A 21,864-nucleotide genomic window follows, 5' to 3' on the forward strand; every position below is an offset into this window, starting at 1 on the left:
GATATATACCCTTCATAACATAAGGTCTAGTCGAAAGGCCTTTAATTTTTTTTATAAAGTCTAGAAAAGTCTTCAAAGGAAAACAATGTCAGAACAATATCTTCAGGTCTCAGAAAGTGAAGGTTACGAGCCAGTAGAAATCCCAAGCGAAGATGACGGAACCCTTTTGCTGTCAACATTATCGGCACAATTTCCAGGAGCATGTGGTTTGAAGTACAGGAATCCACAGTCTGGTAATTTCAGAGGCGTCAGGCTTAATGAAGGTCTATTGTATCCTCCGGAAGGATCATGGGGAGATGTTGTTTACGTGGTGGTATTCCCTAAAATACCCAGCGCCCCACCGGAACAAGAGGATAATCAGATTCACTACATACCTAGTATTTGTGGTGAGTATACAGGTGTCTTAGACAGGTCCTGTACAATCAGTACATAGGTAGAATTGCCTACCTTAGCTTTATTTACCTACCTCAGGTATTAAGCACTTTTAAGTACAGTGAGGTTGCCAATAACGAATCGCACCCGTTAACGAATCACTTTCAGATGAAAATTCTGTATTTTTCTTATCAAAGTCCAATACTTAGCTTAACCTACCCTGTCATGCTAAATTATTCTTTCTTTTATCATTTATCATGAAATTATTAAATTCAACTCGTTCAATGTCCTAATTTTTAAATAAACATGAACAAGCTTATTTGTGACGCAGACCAGAAGCGTACATGCAAGCAGACTACTTTCACTTTTCGGTACCGCTCCAATGTGAATCGTACATTCTAGGTAAACAAATTTGGTGCAGATGTTTAATAAAATTATGTGTTTAAAAGCACTGAAAGCGTCAAACAATTTCTAAATCAGAAATTAATAGTATTCGCTTTAAAGTTGGGGGTATTTAGGTTTCCAATAACGAATCGCTGTTTCAAGAAATATATGACATGCAGGGATCCTGATAATTTTTCGTATGCGGTTTTTTGCACACCAGTTACAATAAAAAAAACAACAGAAGATGTCTACCAAAAGCGTACAATAAAGGTGGTTAAAATTAGGGCTGTGTATTGAGCCAAAAATTTCGATACGATACGATACAATATTTTTTAAAGCGATATGCGATATATTGGATTCTAAAACAAGTCCATCAGAAAAGGCTTCTAAATCATTTTAATGCATGAATTTCATAACAATTAAGTGTTTTATTATCCATCACCTTGTGTGCGGTGAGGCATGGATAATTGTGATTTAATTAGCTGCAGATCTGTAGCGTTATGGTTTTATATATTTGTCTTTGACCATAACGCTACAGATCCCGTAATGCAAAATAGGTGCAATTTATGGCGCAATGTTTTTTGCGCACTTTTGGGGAGAATTTCTCCATTTTCTAGCATTGGTCAATCAAGTACCTTTCACTCCCCAATAGTCGTCTTTCATATTTTCATTGATATAAGCAATTTTTCAAGCACACAAGCGGCAGAGTCACGTGATACCCGACATTCAGTGGTGGAATATTACAAAAACATAATCATTTAACTCGATTTTCAGCAATCTAACAAAATAATTTTAATCAAGCAAGTTTATCACTTGTAGAGGCGACTATAAAGGGTTGGGAGATGGATAAAATATACAGATTAGTTAAATAATGTGCCTAGAATTAGGGAGTGAAAGGTAGTTGATTGACCAATGCTAGAAAAGGAGAAATTCTCCCCAAAATTGCACAAAAAAATATTGCGCCGTAAATTGCACCTTTTCTGCATCACAAGATCTGTAGCATTATGGTCAAAGACAAATATATAAAACCATAACACTACAGATCTGCAGCTATGATTTAATATGCTGGATATAATCACCAATACATTATCATGTGAAACAGAACTGCTCACCTTTGTTATTTCATTCAAGAAGTAAATGTTAATTTGATAAAAAATTAACTGTTGTATATATAGGCTTAGCCCCAAACCTTTCAAAACTTTGATTGCAATCAGAGTTTTCCCTAAGAATCGATTAAAGGCCAGATTGACCGCTTCAATTGATACAAATGCTGTGCCTTAGATATAAAAATTGTTGCAAGTTTGACAGGGATTCTGTTCATAAAGATCAACCCTTAGGCTGTAACAATTGATTTTGAACCCTTAATTTACTTTGCAGGGCTCTACATTAAAGGTGCATGGACACAGATTTGAAGCTAATATTTTCTGTATAATATTACAAGTTGTAATTTACAACCTATATATTTCATTTAATCTAAAAGTTATTGAAACTTCAAATTTTTGGATGGGTTCCTTGCTCTCTCACAAACTTTACTTTTATACTTAATAATTAGGAAAAGTGGAAATCTTGTTGTGTATTAATGAAAAATATTAAAAGCTTTAATCTAGAAAAATAATTATATTCAGAGTAGAAATGTTGGAAAGCAAAACCCCTTCACAAGTATCATCATTCCGCGCTTTGTGTTGTGTAAGGAGTTTAGCAAATTAATCACACCCGTGAAACGTACACAGTTTTTGTAAACAGGCACAAGCTCTGTTATTGTTAATGTTTAGGATTCACTGGGTGCGTTCAGTTGTTAAAATCTGTTCACCACAACTGTGTGGACTGACAATATACTGCGTGTTTGTTTTGGTTTAATTCGAACATTTCTACTCTGAATTTTTTGGATTATAGTTTTTATTAGTATTTTTCATTTATACACAAAATATTAACTTCAAATCTGTGTCTATGCACCTTTAGCACTTGTCTGGTACCAGTGAAAAAAAATTACAGACAAGTAAATATTTCTGGGCACTTGTCCGATTGGACAAGTGCATTTTACTGTTAAGGAGTCTCTAAATAGTAATTTAAAGAATGACTGTTGAAAGTTATTGGTGGTTTCAAGATGGAAGCTGTACATAAAACCGGACTTCGTTCTTCCCTATAGTGATCACTATCAATTGAGTTCACATTAGACTGGGATCGAAGTTCACTTAAATTGCATACTACTGGAAGGCATGGAGCTTACTAAGTTTGGATTCTGTATGATGATGACAGGTTCACTTGAGAACTTTTATGTTTTTGTGAGGACAGAAAGCCTACATAAAATTTCATTTTATGTGTGTGTTGTATTTTTCAATAAAATCACACATCAATCAAAATTTATTGAAAAATTTCTTGACAAGTGAAGTTAAAGTTGGGACAAGTAAATGTTTTAGTCACTAGTCCAAATGGACAAGTAGGAAAAAAGTTAATGTAGTGCCCTGCTTTGAATTGTGGAATATATTGCACAGAAAAGAGTGATTTTTTCATGATTTTTTTTCAGATGAGTTAAAAGTTCAAAATTATCACTGCATCAAAAAGTGATTTTCTGCATATCCTGAGAAAATGATAATTCAATTCTTTAAAAATCTTCTTCTCTGCTCCTGGGTATCAAATAAACTAACTAAGTACATAGTTATGATTAGCAAGAGTGTCTCTTCCAAAATTGTGAATTTTATGGCCCCAGGGTCCAGTCTATGCGAAAGTCACTGGACCGTCAGTTTTTACCGGTAAAATTTAGGTCGGGTCGGTAAAAAATTTCAGTATACAGGACCAAATGTCCGATAAAAAATAAGGCCAAATAAATCTAAATTAAGAGGTACACATGGTCAAACTCTCCACAAATATCCTTTATTTGACCAATTTAGCAGTAAAACCTGATTAATTTTTATGTATTACAACCCTGTCATGATCGTTTTTATTCTAATTCGAATTTCCTCTGTCAAGGATTAGAGATCTCTAGATAGCTCATACGTAGAGTTGGCTGGGAAAATATTTAGATAGCTCATACGTAGATTCGGTTGGGAAATTATTTTCAAATGATTATTGAACTTGAGTAACCATAATGAATTGTTTCAGGAAAAATAAATATTCATTGAAAGTGCATATTAAATTTAAGAAAATCTTTGATGCAGTGTATGTTGTATAAGTCAAATATGAAGAAAAAAATGCATGCAATTGTATGAATAGATACCTTTTACAAAGGAAAATTATAGATATTTACCTTGTTTATTTCACTCTGAATTTATTTAAAGTTATACATTTCACAGTGAGAATTAACCCCATTCCACCCACCCTCTCAATCTCAGTAACATAATGATGTATGGATTAAACGGGGGAAAAAATTCGGTCTGGTAAGAAATTGTTCGGTCTGGTAAAAAAATTTTTTTTACCAGACATTTTGTCCTGTAAAAATTTTAAACTTTCGCGTAGACTGAGGGTCAGTGGTTCTGGTGTTAGGGCGAGGCTCTATTGATTATATAGTGAAAATACATGTATTCTTTGAAAATCTTCTTCTCTTCTCCTGGGTATTAAATAAACCAACTAAGTACATAGTTATGATGAGAAAGAGTGCCTCTTTCAAAATTGTGAATTTTATGGCCCCAGGGTCAGGGGTTCTGGTGTTAGGACGGGGCTCTTTTGATCATATATTGAAAATACATTAATTCTTCGAAAATCTTTCTTTTGCTCCTGGGTTTTATGCCAATGATCCAAGTATATATATTTATGATGAAGAGAGGTGCATCTAGCAAAATGATTATTTTTTATGCCCCCCTGGGTCGGGGGGGGGGGGGTACATAGTCTGAAAATAAATTAATGCTTTGAATTCTGCTCTTTGGTATTAATCAGCCATATATGATGAATTTATGATAAAATTTCAAAATTTTGAAATATGTGGCCCAAGGGTCAGTGGTTTCTTTAGGGTGAGGTGCAAAACTTGTTATAAAGTGGAAGTGCATTTTCTCTTTGTTACTCTGATCAACCTCTGGGTATTAAGTAAATAGAGTTAAAGTTTATAATTATGATAAGCAATGGTGCCTCTTTCAAAATTGTGAATTGTGAATTTCATGGCTTCTGGTTTAAAACACAAACCAAAGTTAAATGTTTGAAAGTTGTTACACAATACTCAGGTGACCTATAAGGCCCGTGGGCCTCTTGTTTATTTGATGCATTAAAGAATATTCAACTGCTGGCATGTTACAGATAACAAGAGAAAAGGAGATGATATAGAGAGTCCGGGCTCAAAAACTCGACGTATGGACCAGAAGAGATGTGTAGATCTTATTGTGTTGGGATTACCTTGGAAGAGTACAGAAGAGGACATGCGCACATATTTTTCCCAGTTTGGAGAGCTATTATTAGTTCAGGTTTGTAAATTTAATAAAATGAATTTTAAATTAAGCCTTTACATATATTTGTAGTGAATGTTAATGACCTCAGATTATTTATTCATAACATTTTTAGCTAGCCTGAGTGGAAAGCTCAAGTGAGCTTTTCAGTGATTCATTTTGAAAATGGTTATGAATTGCCTTTTAATGAAAACAGTGTGTCCCATTCCATAATCAATGCATCCAAATCCAAGGGTACCTTATATTAAAGCTGAACACGACTCGTAAATAGGCATACTCCATTTTTAGGTCACCTGAGTAAACTCAGGTGACCTATTGCTATCCGTTTTCGTCCGTCGTCGTCCGTCGTGTGTCGTGTGTTGTGTGTCGTGTGTCGTGTGTTAACATTTGAACATTTTCAGCTTCTTCTCTGCAACCACTGAACCAATTTCAACCAAATTTGGCACAAAGCATCTATGGGTGAAGGGGAACGAAAATTGTGAATTTCATGATCCCTGCCCCCCTGGGGCCTGAGGGGTGGGGCCAAAACCACTAAAATTAATGCAATCTTTAAAAATCTTCTTCTTTACTCCTGGACATCAAGCAGTCAAACTATTTGCATGATTGTAATCAGCATTGAGTCCTCTACCAAAATTGTGAAATTCATGGCCCTGGGGTCAGGGGTTCTAGTGCTAGGGCGGGGCTAAATAAGTATATAGTGAAAATGCATTATTTCTTTGAAAATCTTCTTCTCTGCTCCTGGGTATTAAATAAACCAACTAAGTACATAGTTATGATGAGCAAGAGTGCCTCTACCAAAATTGTGAATTTTATGGCCCCAGGGTCAGGGGTTCTGGTGTTAGGGTGGGGCTCTATTGATTATATAGTAAAAATACATGATTTCTTTGAAAATCTTCTTCTCTGCCCCTGGGTATTAAATAAACCAAGTAAGTAAATAATTATGATGAGCAAGAGTGCCTCTACCAAAATTGTGAATTTTATGGCCCCAGGGTCAAGGGTTCTGGTGTTGGGGGGGGGGGCTCTATTGATTATATAGTGAAATTACATGAATTCTTTGAAAATCTTCTTCTCTGCTCCTAGGTATTAAATAAACTAACTAAGTGCATAGTTATGATGAGCAAGAGTGTCTCTACAAAAATTGTGAATTTTATGGCCCCAGCATCAATGGTTCTGGTGTGTGGGGGGGGGACTTTATTGTTTATAAAGTGAAAATACATGAATTCTTTGAAAATCTTCTTCTCTGCTCCTAGGTATTAAATAAACTAACTAAGTACATAGTTATGATAAGCAAGAATGCCTCTTCTAAAATTTTGAATTTCATTGCCCCAGGGTCTGGGGTTCTGGTGTTAGGGTGGGGCTCTATTGATTATATAGTGAAAATACATTGTACATTAAATCTTTGAAAATTTTCTTCTCTGTCTCTGGGTATGAAGCAGATGAACTACCTATATAGTTATGATGAACAAGGGCCCTAATCTTGCAGAATTGTGAATTTCAAGGCCCCAGGGTCAGGGGTGGGGGGGGGGGCTCTACTTATATACTGAAAATGAATTAATTGTTTGAAATCTGGTCCTTTGTATTTATAAAACATTTATTTACTTTTTGATAGGCAATTTTAAGGGTGCCTTTTAAAAATTTGTGCAACCTAGGGTCAGGGGTTTATGTGAGAGTGTTAGGGGCACTACTGATTATTGATTAATATTACTGATTAGTTGGAGTGCATTTTTGTTCCCCTACCCTGCTTATGGTTATTCAGTAACCAAGCTAAGCAACTGCTAAGTTTATTGTTATGATGATCAATGGTGCCCTTTCAAAATTGTGAATGCCATATAGCATCTGGCTTAAAACATGAATCAAATTCAATACACTGTAACTGGAAAGTTGTTGCATAATGCTCAGGTGACCTATAAGGCCCGTGGGCCTCTTGTTGATAGCATTATCTACGATACATCAATACTAGGGTATACTCGTCGCATTCGTTACACCTGACTGCTTTATTGTCACGGGTATCGGCGGTGAATGGCGACCCGTGTTCGTGCTGGTTATCTTGCATTACCTTTGTTTATATTTTATTGCAGTTACGTGTTTGTATACTGCACTGACTTATACAACTATAATTTAAACTTATTTGGTATCTTATTTTCCTGCATTAGACGAAGTATTACGTTATTATTCTCGCTACCGAGTGCTGTATAGCATACGTCCGTCTTCTTCGGTGTCGACTGATTACACTGAACAGTGACTAAGTTTTGCCCTATTTATAGGGGTCTGCAGAGTAGCGAGACTCGGGAACAAAAATGGCAGACAGATTCCTTTTACGAATCGTGTTCAGCTTTAAAGAGAACAGCGTAAAATATGGTGAAATATAAGAGGGTATTGCACAAAAGTGTGAATGTTTTATGGTAGCTCTGAGTGTTTCATTCTATTATTATCAGTGAAAAGCAAGCATACACGATTATGTGGCATGAAAATAATATATTGTCAACTGTGCACCTTGTTTTTATTTTTAGATCTTAAATACGATTTAGGACATTGTATCAGTCAAAAATGCACAGATGCAGACCAGTTGTTCTTCTGAACTAAGTAAAGAAAGATTAAAACAAAATTAAAAAAAAAATAACCATAAAGAAAAATGATCAAATACTTATTAGCTAAGATTACAGCTAAAATACAAATGTATGTACACTTCAGAGATGTTCCACAGCAGACATAATAGAATTATGCCATGTATAACTTGCAGATATTTTAGATAGGGATGTCAAAAAGTACCGCGATCGAACGTCCGAGTATCGAATACGAAAACTGGTACTCGGTTACTCGGATGTATATTTCTTCTTATTCCATGTATCAAAAACTTATCAAAAATACTTTAATGTGCATACAATAATGAGAGTGCCATCACTTACACGTGTAAAACACCCGTTATCGCCTGTGGCTGTGTATATACAGTAATTAGTGATCAATCACCTAGTAATTAGTGACCAATCACCTGGTACACAGCTTTTCTGAACTATAGTCGTCCTTAATTTTTGGATGGCTTCAATGATTTGTTTTCATTGAGGATCGTTTAAGTATGTTGAACAGTTCTGTTTTTATCTTTAAATAAGTTTAAATCATTAAGTTAATGGTACCAAAATTCGACCTGCATAGATATGCTGCTACCGACTTAAAAATGTAAATAAATATTTTGTAAAACATGTAAATGAAGATTGAAATAAATGTTTAATGTCAGCTATGCCGAGTAAATTAATACACGACAAGGAATCCCAACAACGTCGGTTCCTTCTGCTTCGCTAGTGTGGTCATCACAACTTTAGGGGCGTTGCAAATTGATTAAAGCATCTTCCCCTCAAAAATGTATATCATTTATAAGTATTGGTGTATTAAATTGAAGTCTTTTGTGTGTATTTTTTAAAAATAAATAAAGTACAATAAATCATTTTCATTGGACTTGTATGATTTTAAACATGCACTAAAAAGGTAATACGTATAACATTGGTGTATAACTTTGCTTAACTGGGTTTAAGAAAATTAACAGACTTGTATTTACAATTTTACTGAGTACCCGGGTACTCGATCGGAAATACGTCCGAGTAACCGATTATCAAATATTGACCGATTTGACATCCCTAATTTTAGAAATAAAGTCCGCGTTTTCATGAATGTTGCAGGATAACCTCCGAGGTCAAGAAATATTGTTTGAAAGATAAAAGCCGAGGCTTTGATATTTCAAACAACATTTCGAGACCAAGGAGGTTATCTTGCATCATTCATGACAACAAGGACTTTATTCCTATTTTACAAAGAGCTTTAAAATAGGGCTGATCATTTCTTCTATAGAGAAACAAGTTAGGTCACCATGTCTTGAATACGCTGTTTCATTTAACACCAAAGAATAAATTGGTTTGTTCACATGCGTATTGCAGGGAGACGATTTGAGCTTAAGCTGCATTAAAAATAGCCTTTTATTTATTATAAATTTGTTTCATAAAATTTTATATTTTTTTTAATGACGTTCATGATTTATTGGAGAATAATGTCCGGCATTTCTTTGATCTTGGCAATAATCATGGTAGAATGAAGAATAACCAATAAGTATTCATTGTTTTACATATTAATGCCCCTTGTCATGCTTTCAATTTGTCAGAAATCTAGGAAACTATAGCATGACTACGCTGTCAATAACATGTCTCACCATTTTGGCTATTACACTGAACTCTACTTTAGATTTTACATCATAGTCTATTCCTCAGCAGTTGAATTGGGAATTTTTTTTTCTTGAATTAATGTTTTTAGCTCACATGAGCTGAAGGCTCAAGTGAGCTTTTCTGATCACATTTTGTCCGTCGTCCGTCCGTCCGTCTGTCTGTCCATCTGTCTAGCTGTCTGTCTGTAAACTTTTCACATTTTGATTTCCTCTTAAGAACCACTGGGCCAATTTTGACCAAACTTAGTATAAAGCATTCTTGGGTGAAGGGGAATTTAAATTGTTTAATTGAAGGGCCAAGTCCCCTCAAAGGGGAGATAATCAAGAAAAGACAAAAATAGGGTGGGGTCATTAAAAATCTTCTTCTCAAGAACCACTGGGCCAGAAAAGCTGAAACTTATTTAGAAGTATCCTGGGGTAGTAAAGATTCTAAATTGTTAATCATGACCCCCAGGGGTAGTAGAGGCCACTACGGGGAATCAAAGTTTTACATAGTAATATATAGGAAAAATCTTTAAAAATCTTCTTCTCAAGAACCACTGGGCCAGAAAAGCATAAACTTATGTGGAAGCAATCTGGGGTAGTGTAGATTCTAAATTGTTAAAATCTTGACTCCCAGGGGTAGGGCACAATGGGGAATCCAAGTTTTACATAGAAATATATAGGAAAAATCTTTAAAAATCTTCTTCTCAAGAACCACTGGGCCAGAAAAGCTGAAACTTTTGTGGAAGCATCCTGGGGTAGTGTAGATTCTAAATTGTTAAAATCTTGACTCCCAGGGGTAGGGCACAATGGGGAATCCAAGTTTTACATAGAAATATATAGGAAAAATCTTTAAAAATCTTCTTCTCAAGAACCACTGGGCCAGAAAAGCTGAAACTTTTGTGGAAGCATCCTGGGGTAGTGTAGATTCTAAATTATTAAAATCATGACCCCCGGGGGTAGGGAGGGGCCACAATGGAGAATCAAAATTTTACATAGAAATATATAGGAAAAATCTTCGAAAATCTTCTTCTCAAGAACCACTGGGCCAGAAAAGCATGAACTTGTGTGGAAGCATTCTGGGGTAGTGTAGATTTCAAACTGTCTAAAATCGAAATAATGATCAGTGGGGTAGGGTGGGGTCACAATATGTAAATACAAGGGGGAAATCTGGTAAAGAACAGAATGGTCAAAGCTTCTCAGGTGAGCGATGTGGCCCATGGGCCTCTTGTTTGGCATTGGGAATGGTTCTTTACCGGTACCAGTTATATAAGGAAAAAGAACATTGTTATATTTCATTCTCGCATATAATAGTATTCCTTAAGATTATAGAGAAATAATAACAATTCAGAAAAATTATGTCTTGCTAATAAAGAGTCAATGACTATCTCTCGAAAATAAGATGTCACAAAAATGTTATCTACAGTAGTGTAGATTCAAGTTTGTTCAGATCATGACCGAACTGGGGCCACAATGAGGGCAGGGGGTGAAAGTTCTACTTTGGAATATTTATAGATAGGAAATATATTTGTTTAGCTTATGCTAAAAGCTCTGGCTTCCACATCCATGTAAAAGTTATAGAAACAAGATTGGTCCCAAGTAACTTTAGTCCTTATCTGGACCAAATTTGCAGGGATTATGAAGCTAAACCATGGCAATACAATTAGACTAGACTTTCTTCCAAATGCTGTCCTACATTTCAGCTCACTTGAGCTAAACGCACAAATGAGCTTTCTAAACACTTATTGACTATCCTCCTTCTGTCTGTCTGCAAGTTTTTCAAGATAAGGAATTTTTTCGTCCATCCAAGCTGAAAATTGGCTGGTTGCTAGGGAAATCTCTTTACCCACGTTTCCATAGTAACCATGAACCAAAACATTTTTTATTTTACATACATGGTTCATAGTGCAAAGGAAAACTATATGTGGAAAATCTTCAACTTCTGAGAACCCTCATATATCACCTTTATGCCTATTTTGCATGATTTTAAGACGGAGCTGTACTTGCCCCTGCGGAATGATCAAGAATAATTCTTGAACTTTTAAGAAAAGTTCATGAATTATATTCTTGAATCAGCTCATGAATTGTTCATGAAGATCCCATGAAGTTAAAATTGGACACTCATGATTTCATGGATTTTATTCATGAAAACCCATCAAGAATATTCAAGAACTATTTGTTGTTCATGAACAAACTTGGATTTTTTAAATGCCTGCAAAATGATCAAGAATAATTCTTGAACTTTAAAGAAAAGTTCATAAATTATATTCTTGAACTTTCAAGAAAAGTTCATGAATGATATTAATAGGTTCAATGCATTTTCATGAACTTTTCATGAATAATTTGTAAAAGTTATTTAGGAATGTTCATGAACTATTCATGAATGTTCTTGTTTTTTGTAAACAAAAATGTAATAAGTTATGCAAAATGAAAAACTGTAAAAGAAAATATTTTAATAGCATCTTGAAAGATTTCACAGAATTTTTGTTTTCCAATCATGGTAACAAAATCTTTGTTCAAGTAAACAACTCTGAAAAGTGATAACGATAATAAATAAATTATGTAGTTCATTCCTAGTAAAATTATGAAAAATATCAATTCAAATGCGACTCTTTGCAGAATCCTTAACCTTAAATTAGTGGCTTACTTTGTCAAGAGGAAAGTGGCTTCCCTATTCAGTGTATTTCAAAGTGTATGCCTAAAATGGAATGATTTTTAATCCAAGTCTCACTGTCTGGCAGAAAAGTGTGTTAAGCAATTAGGGGATCAGCTAAAAGGGCTTTCAAGGATTTTGAGCAGAGGTGGTCAAATAAAAAAATCTTATTGGCTTTCCCAGGAGTGTGGAATTTTCAGAATTTCATCACTTGGATCCTTTGATCGATTACGATTCATATTTTCATTCCCTTTTTTTTTTTTCCTCAAGAGCCAGGATTTTTTTATATTCTTTTTTTTTTGGGCAGCCAGAGTTTTTTAATCTTCTGATCTCAACTCATCAACATTATCTGTGAACTGCTTCTCTTTTCCCTACAAGAACAAAGATTTTCTGAAAATGCTCATAAATGTGAAAACCTAAGACTTAATTGTTTTTTTGTTGTTGCATATTTGTTTCAATTAATTCTGCATCATAGGCACTGCCATATCTTAAAGCATTCCGAGCGGGAGTTTAGCCTGTTTCCCTTGCCCGCCATGTTCAAGATGTTATAGGTGAACAGGACGAATGTTTCGATCTTTAATAATTAAATGTAATGTAATTTGGTTGGATCCTTACTCATAACAAAGTTTGACAAAATTTTCATTAAAAAGGACAAAACTGAACTCTTACAAATAGATAGTAACATCTTGACAAATATCTCACAGATTCAGCGATTGCCTTTATTTTTTTGTAACTCGATCACCACTAATATCTGCAGTTATGAAGTAAATTGATCCTCTGGATATTCCTTCTTCGTATTCGGTTATTTTCTTCAAAGGTTGACAAAGAATGACTAGATCTACGCTAATAATTCTCCCACTCTACCGATTCACTTTCCAACGTCTCGCGCGTTTCAAAGTTTGCGCCTTTTAAAAAGTGTCATGCAGAGCTAATTAAGAAATAGTTTCGAATTGCCAAGATTTTTGTTAAACAAAAAATAACAAACACTATCTGAATGATTTTTCACTGAAATTAATTTTTTTAAATTAATATAAGTTATATCATTTATTGAACTGGATTTTTTTTACATTATACCTGTAGAGCCATAGTTTCGTATTCAAGTATGGCCGCCTCCATATCAGAGGACAACAAATATCTCTTTGAACCACTCGCCCTCAAACTGAGTACCCTGAGCTATGAAAGTGTATAGGAGAATAGACTACAAAATACGAATGTGGTTCATGTCATAGCTTCTTCACAACCATGCAGCCTGTGCTGTATCATTTACACACGATGGACAGAAAAATGTGACTTTATAACTGCATCAAAATATAAAGCTTTTCGACCCAAGAATGGTACGGTACAGTACGGACAAGAGATATAATTTTTTAGTTGTCAATAAATTTATGATACATTTTCACAAAGATTATGAAATTTTTCCTATACTGTAAGTCTGTTTCATTTTCTTACAACTTGTTAAAAGTTTGACAAATAGAGAAAATTCGGTCGAGCAAAGTTGTGTCGTGAAAAATGAGATAATTTAAAGCACAATATTAATATAGCTGGCCTGTGAATTTAAATGATGAAGAAACATTAGTAATTCAATATGAGAAAAAAATGCTGTCAATATTGATGCAGTGTTTTATAAATTAATCATAATTTAATTACAATCTCCCTTCTAGACAATTCATAACAGAGTTTTATTATCCTGAAGAATCTAAGTTATCAATTACATAGAGTAGAAAATAGTGATTTTAACCTCTTATGATGCCATACTTTCAAAATCAAAACAAAAGCAAGTTATTAATTAAATCAGGGGCTTGTTCAACAGTTGCATATGCACACAAAAGTTGTATTATGGGAGTAATGAGTGTTTTCTGGCGATTGTTTGTGACAATAATTTTTACATTTTTAGTCTTCATGAAAATTCATGAACATTCATTACCTTGAACTATTAAGTTTTTTCTTTAAACTGAAAATTACCAATATTCATATTTGTTCATCATTTGTTCATGAACTATGAATTATGAATGTTTTCATGAATTTTATTCATGAACTACTTTTATGAACCTGTTAAGAATCCTTTAAGAACCATTCATGAACAATTATGAACAACTCATAAAGGTTCTTAAAATCATGAATATCATTTCGCAGGGGTAATTACTGTAAAATCACATATTATTATGATTATTTCTCCAAAATGAGGTTTAGGAACACTTCTTTTTTTCTAAGTTTCTTATAATTTTCTTGTTCCAATGGAATTAATAGAGAGGTGTAGCAAACCAACGTGTATGCCTACATGTATGTGTAGCACCAGAAATCTGTGCATAATGTCATCACTTTTGTTAATGACGAATTTCTACAGGCATCCTCTTACACAGGTTACTTGTAGATTGCCAAGTTCAAGTAAGTCCAAACTTGTAGCTTATAATTCTTGAACTGCTGTTTATTTTTCAAAAAATGCATGTTTTTCTAAAACTTGAATATTTAATGCAAATACTGATCAAAAAAACTGAATGTCACTAATTGAAAAATATAAATTTATAGGGAGTTAAAATCACAACATCTAGATTTTCAAAACATGCTTTGACCGATTAAAAATACAAGAGCTCTGTACAATCTTCTTCTCAAGAATGGCTGCAAATGTTACAATGAAACTCTTTGAAATGAAAACTAAGATAAGTAGATGCTCAATCAGTATATTTTTAAGACACCTGAGTCTTTAATTGTAAAAATCTTTTCCCAAATGTGCCCCAACCCCCTCCCTCAAAGTGGGGGAGGGTGTGGGGGTTGATATGGACAATTTAAAAATGACACAACCCCAGGTGGCTTCAGTACAAGTTTCAGCCCAGTTGTTTTTTTTTTTTAGAGAAGATTTTTTTTAATGACCCCAGCAATTTTTGTCTTTTCAAGATTATCTCCCCTCAGAGTTTCCGAAAACTATCGGTCCTACCGGCAAAACCGATAGAAAATCGAAATGTCCGATGAAATTCGCTACAGTACCGGTCCGTGTGACGGATTGTGGTGAGGGCTTGTCCTGATTAATTCATTGTACTCTAATCTATTGTAATATCTTTATAAATGAAAATTTTCAATGCAGCAAGCACCTATTCTTCGTAAATATCTATAATCTTATCCATTTTGCAGTTCTACTTGACTTATTTACTTCCAAAAACGATCGTTTTTTCCTAATCCGAATTTCCTCCATTCCTCTGTTATTGGTAAACACATGCTGTATATAGGTCATGAAGTGCAATGCCCACTGAGAAAACGTAAAGATAATTTAAAATTTATTTTTATTTTGAATTTCTATCATAACTGCTATTTATATATGATTCAATTTTACAAGTGAGAATTAAACTTTAAATTTTAAAAAGAATTCTAGAAGACTAGAAACCTTGAGAAGTTTTCTTTTTCAAGAATTAACCATTTTTAGTTGTTTCTTTCCCCCAACATTTACTTGGGGCTAGTGACTTTATTGCTGCCACAAGCCTGTGTGAGCTGGTGTCATGCTTGAATTAAGCATAGTTGCATAACCCTGGTATCACAATCAGTGTTTGTGAGCCACAAAATTTTTAACATACTCAATATATGCCATTTTCTTTGAATTACATCTGACACGAAATATACACTGTATATTTTAAAATTTATTCGGACTGATAGAATATGCTTCGGACTGGTAGAACACATTAAGTCATCAGTCCGAATGACTGATAGAAATATTTGGTTTTCGGAAACTCTGTCTCCCCTGTAAGGTGGCTTTCCCTTCATTTTTAACCATTTTCCCCAAAAGATGTCTTGTGCTAACTTTGCTTAAAATTGGCCAAGTGTTTCTCGAGAAGAAATTGAAACGTGAAAATCATTGCCATGGGATTATCAGGAATAAAAAGAATTGAATAAGATGCTAATTGCTTTCTTTAAATCTGCCTGATTCAGTTTTTACAAAATGATTGAAGAATCTTTAAGAATTGTACATGAATGAGCTAAAATTATCATTTTATGATGTGTTGCTAAGGAGAAATTGCTGTTACCATGGAGATATGAAATTGTAAATGTTCCCTAATTTGCAGAAAAGTCTCAAAAATTTATTTTCTTGTAAAATTTGTTTTCAGAATTTAAAAATAAGAAGTTATGCGGGTTATTATTTCAGGATTTTACATATTTTCTCTTTTTATTCATAAAAACATCCATTTTTGTTGCTAGGTAAAGGATAGGAAGTTGAAAAAATTATATGCTTCTGAATTCAAATTCTAAAAGAACAAGTCCTCTGCTTTTACATTATATACACACAATGTCTGTATCAGGTCCATCATTTGAGTAATTCGACACCGAAAAATCTTAATGAAATCATAAACATGATAAATGTGCATCTGTCTCAAAATCAAGGAAATTGCTGAGTCAGCAAAAAAGGAAAAACATGTATATATACCCATATCTATCATACAAATATCTTAAATCTTATTTCTATGTTTTTTATTGTGAAAGCACTTAAGAAGCTTATCTTGAGAATAAAAGCAATAAAAAAGAAATTTCTCTAGTAATTACATTTATTTAGTGCCCCAAAGATAAGGAATTTTTTCATCCATCCAAGCTGAAAATTGGCTGGTTGCTAGGGAAATTTCTTTACCCATGTTTCCATATTAACCATGAACCAAAACATTTTTTATTTTACATACATGGTTCATAGTGCAAGGGAAAACTATATGTGGAAAATCTTCAAATTCTGAGAACCCTCATATATCACCCTTTGCATGATTTTACGACGGAGCTGTACTTAATTACTGTAAAATCACATATTTTCCTTGGGGCAAATTTTCGAGGTTTGAGAAAAAAATATTGGGTTTATGGGGATTTTATTTCATGGTTGGAAAATAATAAGTAGTAATGCATATGAAATTTTACAACTTAATTGTGTTTCCACATACCCTGAAAGCAACAAAAAATTAAACCCCTATGAAAATTAGTGATTTCTCAGTACATAGAAAAAAGTAAGTTCTCGTTATCCTACAAAAATTAAACCCCTATGAAAATTAGTGATTTCTCAGTACATAGAAAAAAGTAAGTTCTCGTTATCCTACAAGTAGTCATTTTCAAAGTTTAAAAACTGTGAATGAAAATGATGAAAATAACTTCATTTATTAAATAGGTGAAAAGAGATGGCAAAACTGGACAGTCTAAGGGGTTTGGTTTTGTGAGGTTTGCTGACTTAGAAGCACAAGCCAAGTGTCTGTCACAGCGACACATGATTGATGGAAGATGGTGTGAAGTGAATATCCCTGCTTCAAATGTAAGTCATGTAACTTTGTTATAGTGAGGCAAACAAAGAATTTTCTACCCCTTTGCAGTCTAAAGTGTCAATCATAACAGGGACCACTAAAAATAGTAAACTTTCTTAAAAAATGTGTCCATCAACATTCTCAATCAAATGTTGTTAGATAAGGATTTTTTAAGTCACCTGAGTAAACTCAGTTGACATATGTTATCTCTTTTTGTTGGTCCTCGTGTGGTGTGTGTCATTTGTAGTGTGTTAACATTTGAACATTTTTAGCTTCTTCTCTGCAACCACTCAACCAATTTTGGCATAAAGCATCTATGGGTGAAGGGGAACAAAAATTATGAATTTTATGATCCCTGCCCCCTGGGGCCTAAGCGTTGGGGCCAAAACCACTAAAATTAATGCAATCTTTAAAAATCTTCTTCTTTATTCCTGGACATCGAGCTATCAAACTGTTGGCATGATTGTAATCAGCAATTTTAGCCGAACAACCTAGTGTTAGTAATGCCAGTATTACTGTATTTATCCATTTCCTCCATTTGTTTAAATATAGAAGACAGGATCATGGTTATAGAGAGAGACTATAAATTAATCAACACTGACAATGGCAATGAATTAAATTAATTGAAATCTATGCCTGCTGCAGAAAAATATAGAGGATGGACTTTCTGACGATGTATCTCTATTTATAAGGCTACCACAACTGTATTTATGTTAAGTCTATTTTATTTTATTTTATTATTATGTTACTGGAGCACTTGACCTATTTGCAGATTTTTTGAAATTGAGTTAAGGTGAAGCCTTTCAGGCTTTTGATTTATTTTATTCATTTCACGTGCACGCACGTGCATACATGAGCACGGTGGCCATACCTTCTTGTAGAAGTCCATTAAACACATGCTAAATCCCACCCCGTATGGTTGAAAAAAGGGCGTTTTTAAAGTTTAAATATAGCGCATATACAATTCACGTGTTGCATGTGCATGGTGACCATACCTTTGTGTAGTCCATTTTATCAATCTATGCCATCCTGTTTGTTGAAAACCAAGGGAGTTATAGCTGTTTAAAAGCCAATCAGATTGCAGCGCATGTACACGTGTATCCATGTTTTTGGATTCTGTAGATCATGAAATTATCGGTTGAAAACCAAATGAGTTATAGCTATTTAAAGTTTAAGCCAAATATACGTGTTTTCATGATAATTGCTATATATATTGTAGGATATCCTAATCCATGGCTATGTGTCGAAAAACAAGAAAGATATTGACTTTTTGTAGCGAAGTGCATGCATTGAGATCTTGCTATTTTGACCATGCTATAGTCTATGCTACTAATATATCCTTATATTATGTAAAGCATTTCATCAAAAATTTAAAAAGTTACATCTATATCAATTAAATCGGTCCTGGGTGGCGGCAAGCACGTTGCTGATTCCGCAAATCTACATTACATGTCACTGACCCTATAAACATTTTTTTCTGATGTGTAGTTTAATGACAAAAGGAGATGGGTATGACGAGAGATAAGCCCATACGACAAACTTTTTCAATTTTATAAAATTTCAATTTTTCATTTTAGAGTATATATATACAACTTGCACAAATCTCATGAAAATTGAAGTTATTTGCCTATGAAATATTATACACACACGAAAGAGGACAAAACGAGTCATTTTTTTCACACTATAACACTATTTTTCGTTATGAGTGGGTCTTCTCTCCATTTTTTTTAAAGGTAACCCTCAAAGTTGGCATAAAAACATACATATTTCCAGAATTATGGAGTGACCCACTATCTTAAAAATATGTTTATGGCATAACTTTTATCTTTGTTACTTGAAGTCCCTTAAGTCAATGGTTATATCACAAACATGATTTAAATGCCACACTTCATCAGGACTTGTGTAGCGCAGTGGTTAGCGTGCTAGTCTCATTAGAGAATGCAACTCAGGATTTTTATTGCCAGGGTTCGAACCCAATGGATACCACATTTTTTTTCTTTATAAAAGAATAAATTTTAACGAAAAATTTTCCTCAAAACTTTTTATCATGATTTTACAAAAATCAGTGATGAGAACTTTACTCTAAACACTATAAAATCACAATTTGAATATGATTTTATTTATCTGAAGCTTGTGGGTTTTTTGCACGTTAAGTTCACCCATCTCCTTTTCCCAGGAAGAAAAATAATAAGAATAATAATAATTGCAATAAAAATATTGTTTGGTTTTATTTTCCCCCAAGTAATCCTGTATCGGTTTTAATAATTGATGTGTACTAGAGTAACTGATACTTGTTCACACTCAATTGTATACATTTGTCTTCTTATTTTTACTACCAGGAACAGAGTGGACCACCAATGAACAGAAAGGTATTTATAGCACGTTGTTCTGAAGACATTACCACTGATGATCTTCACAAATACTTCAGTAAATTTGGTGAAGTGTCTGATGTGTTTATACCTAAACCATTTCGAGCCTTTGCTTTCGTAACATTTATGGATCCAGAAGTAGCACAGAGTCTTTGTGGAGAAGATCACATTATCAAAGGAACAAGCGTTCATGTCAGCAGTGCCACACCCAAATCACTTGGGAAGTACGATGACCAGCGTCAAGGTGGTCGTGATAGAGATGGAAGGAGGGAACGGGATAGGGGTGATTATGATCGACTTAAACGGAGGGGGGACAATACTCAGTCAATCAGAAATGAAACAGCCATGGATCAAAATATGGGTATGAATTTCCTAAACACTGCCATGTTAGCAGCAGCACAAGCTGTGCTGACTGGACAGGGTGGTTGGCCGGGAATGGGGACAAACCAACAGCCAGCAGGTAGTCAGGACCAAGCTATGACCCAGAGTTACCGTGGCTCTAGTCGCCCTGATAGTGGGGGACAGAGCTACAGTGGGTGGGCTTATGATTCTCAACCCAGTAGTCAAGGAGGTGGGTACAGTGGTTGGGGTGGAAGGGGAGGGGCAAGTGGGTGGAGCTAAGCTGTAAATAAAATGTGAACTGAAAAGAAAAGTCATTTAAGAAGAATTTATAGACATGCAAATTTTAAAATAAGGGGTAAATCATTGAAATATAAGTTGGGAAGGAAAATTTAACCAAAGTTAACATATATTTAGATTTTAAAAAAATTCTCCTGTGAGAAATTTAGAAAAGAATTGTGAGAAGTAGTGAACAGTGTTAGTGAGCAAAGTGTGAATTGTTGTGGACTGATCAAGAACATAAAATGAAGATAGCTTGAAGAAAAGGATGAGAACTTTTCAATAAAAGGAGGAGAAAAAGTCAGATTCAAGAGAGATGCGAGAACTTTATGTGAGCTGATATTAAGACAGTAAGAAAGTGGGTGCTAAAAGGAAACTTTTTTCAAGATAAATTGTTTGTTGAGATTGTGTAAGTGTACAAAGTGTTTTATTGTTGTCTTATAAACAGATCTGGTAGAGAGTATTGTTGTGCGTTCTATTACCTAGTTCTGATATTGATCTCGGAGAAACATTTTGAAGAGAATTGGGGTTGCAACGGCATAAAGAGAAGACTGCTGTTCATATGCCATATTTATTCTGTAGAATTCCAGACTTTGGTTCAGTTTAGACATATTCTTATTTGCTGATATGCAAACAATTATAAATTGGATTGTGATGTAAATTGGCAACAATGGTCATTTTGATCTATTAGGTAACTTGCGGGACATTACAATCCACTGTCTTGTGATTTATTTAGTGCATGTACCTTTGTGCATTTTTAGCTTCTTTTCTAAAGTCCTGAAACAACTTCGGTCAATAATATAGTAGATTTGGGTAAAGGTAAACAGAAAATGTTATTATCCCCCACGCAAACAAAGTTTGGGGGGTATATAGGAATCACCTTGTCCGTCTGTCCGTCTGTCTGTCTGTGCAAACGTGTCCGGTCTATATCTTTCTTACGGAGGAACATTAGAATCTACTACTCCACACAAAGATTGCCAATGATCCAAGGGTGTGTCATGACCTTGACCCAAGGTCATTTGGGGAAGTTCAAGGTCACTGAAAGAAAAATTTCATAATGCGTGTCTGATCCATTTCTTTCTTATGGATAAACTTGGTAGGTTCTCATTTCACACAAAGATTGCCCATGACCTAAGGGTGTGTCATGATCTTGACCCAAGGTCATTTGGGGAAGTTCAAGGTCACTGGTAGAAAAATTTCATAATTCGTGTCCGGTTCATATCTTTCTTATGGATAAACTTGGTAGGTTCTCATTTCACACAAAGATTGCCCATAACCCAAGGGTGTGTCATGACCTTGACCCAAGGTCATTTGGGGAAGTTCAAGGTCACGAAGAAAAATTTCATTATTCGTGTCCGGTCCATATCTTTCTTATGGATAAACTTGGTAGGTTCTCATTAGGGCCCCGCAAGGATTTGCGGGTGCCCTATAGTAATCACTCTGTCTGTCCGTCTGTCCGTCTGTCTTTCTTCCGTCCACAAATTTCCTGTTTTTTCCTAATAACTTTTTTTATGGTTGCCCAATTAAGATCAAATTTGGTATGGTAGTTCAATAGGCAGAAAGACATATTTTAATGCTAAGTTTGTTTCTCTATGACCCTTGGTTTGGAGCTGGGGTGGTGGGGTATATTCCTTAACTTTATATAAGAATGCTT

The 21,864-nt window shown here is 34.5% G+C and overlaps 1 protein-coding gene and 1 long non-coding RNA gene across 2 annotated transcripts in view; both read left to right on the forward strand.

Moving 5' to 3' along the window:
• LOC134274206 (uncharacterized) overlaps positions 1-21,864 on the forward strand; it is a 208,692-nt gene that overhangs the window by 70,568 nt on the left and 116,260 nt on the right. The gene's annotated exons all lie outside the window — the stretch shown is intronic.
• On the forward strand, positions 29-20,671 carry LOC134274204 (TAR DNA-binding protein 43-like). Its single transcript, XM_062756456.1, has 4 exons — positions 29-386; positions 4,981-5,144; positions 17,094-17,234; positions 19,563-20,671. The coding sequence occupies exons 1-4, from the start codon at positions 86-88 to the stop codon at positions 20,211-20,213; spliced, it is 1,257 nt and encodes a 418-aa protein (XP_062612440.1). The 5' UTR covers positions 29-85; the 3' UTR covers positions 20,214-20,671.

The sequence above is a fragment of the Saccostrea cucullata genome, unplaced genomic scaffold, assembly GCF_032062105.1.
Source record: "Saccostrea cucullata isolate Sc308-1 unplaced genomic scaffold, CSIRO_AGI_Scuc_v1 ctg759, whole genome shotgun sequence".
Lineage (NCBI taxonomy): Eukaryota > Metazoa > Mollusca > Bivalvia > Ostreida > Ostreidae > Saccostrea > Saccostrea cuccullata.

Excerpts from the sequence above, each read along its gene's own strand:
- LOC134274204 (XM_062756456.1), top strand. The coding sequence starts at position 86 with ATGTCAGAACAATATCTTCAGGTCTCAGAAAGTGAAGGTTACGAGCCA. Across the intron at positions 5,145-17,093 it reads GAGAGCTATTATTAGTTCAG|GTGAAAAGAGATGGCAAAAC; the intron begins GTTTGTAAATTT and ends TTTATTAAATAG. Across the intron at positions 17,235-19,562 it reads TGAATATCCCTGCTTCAAAT|GAACAGAGTGGACCACCAAT; the intron begins GTAAGTCATGTA and ends TTTTACTACCAG.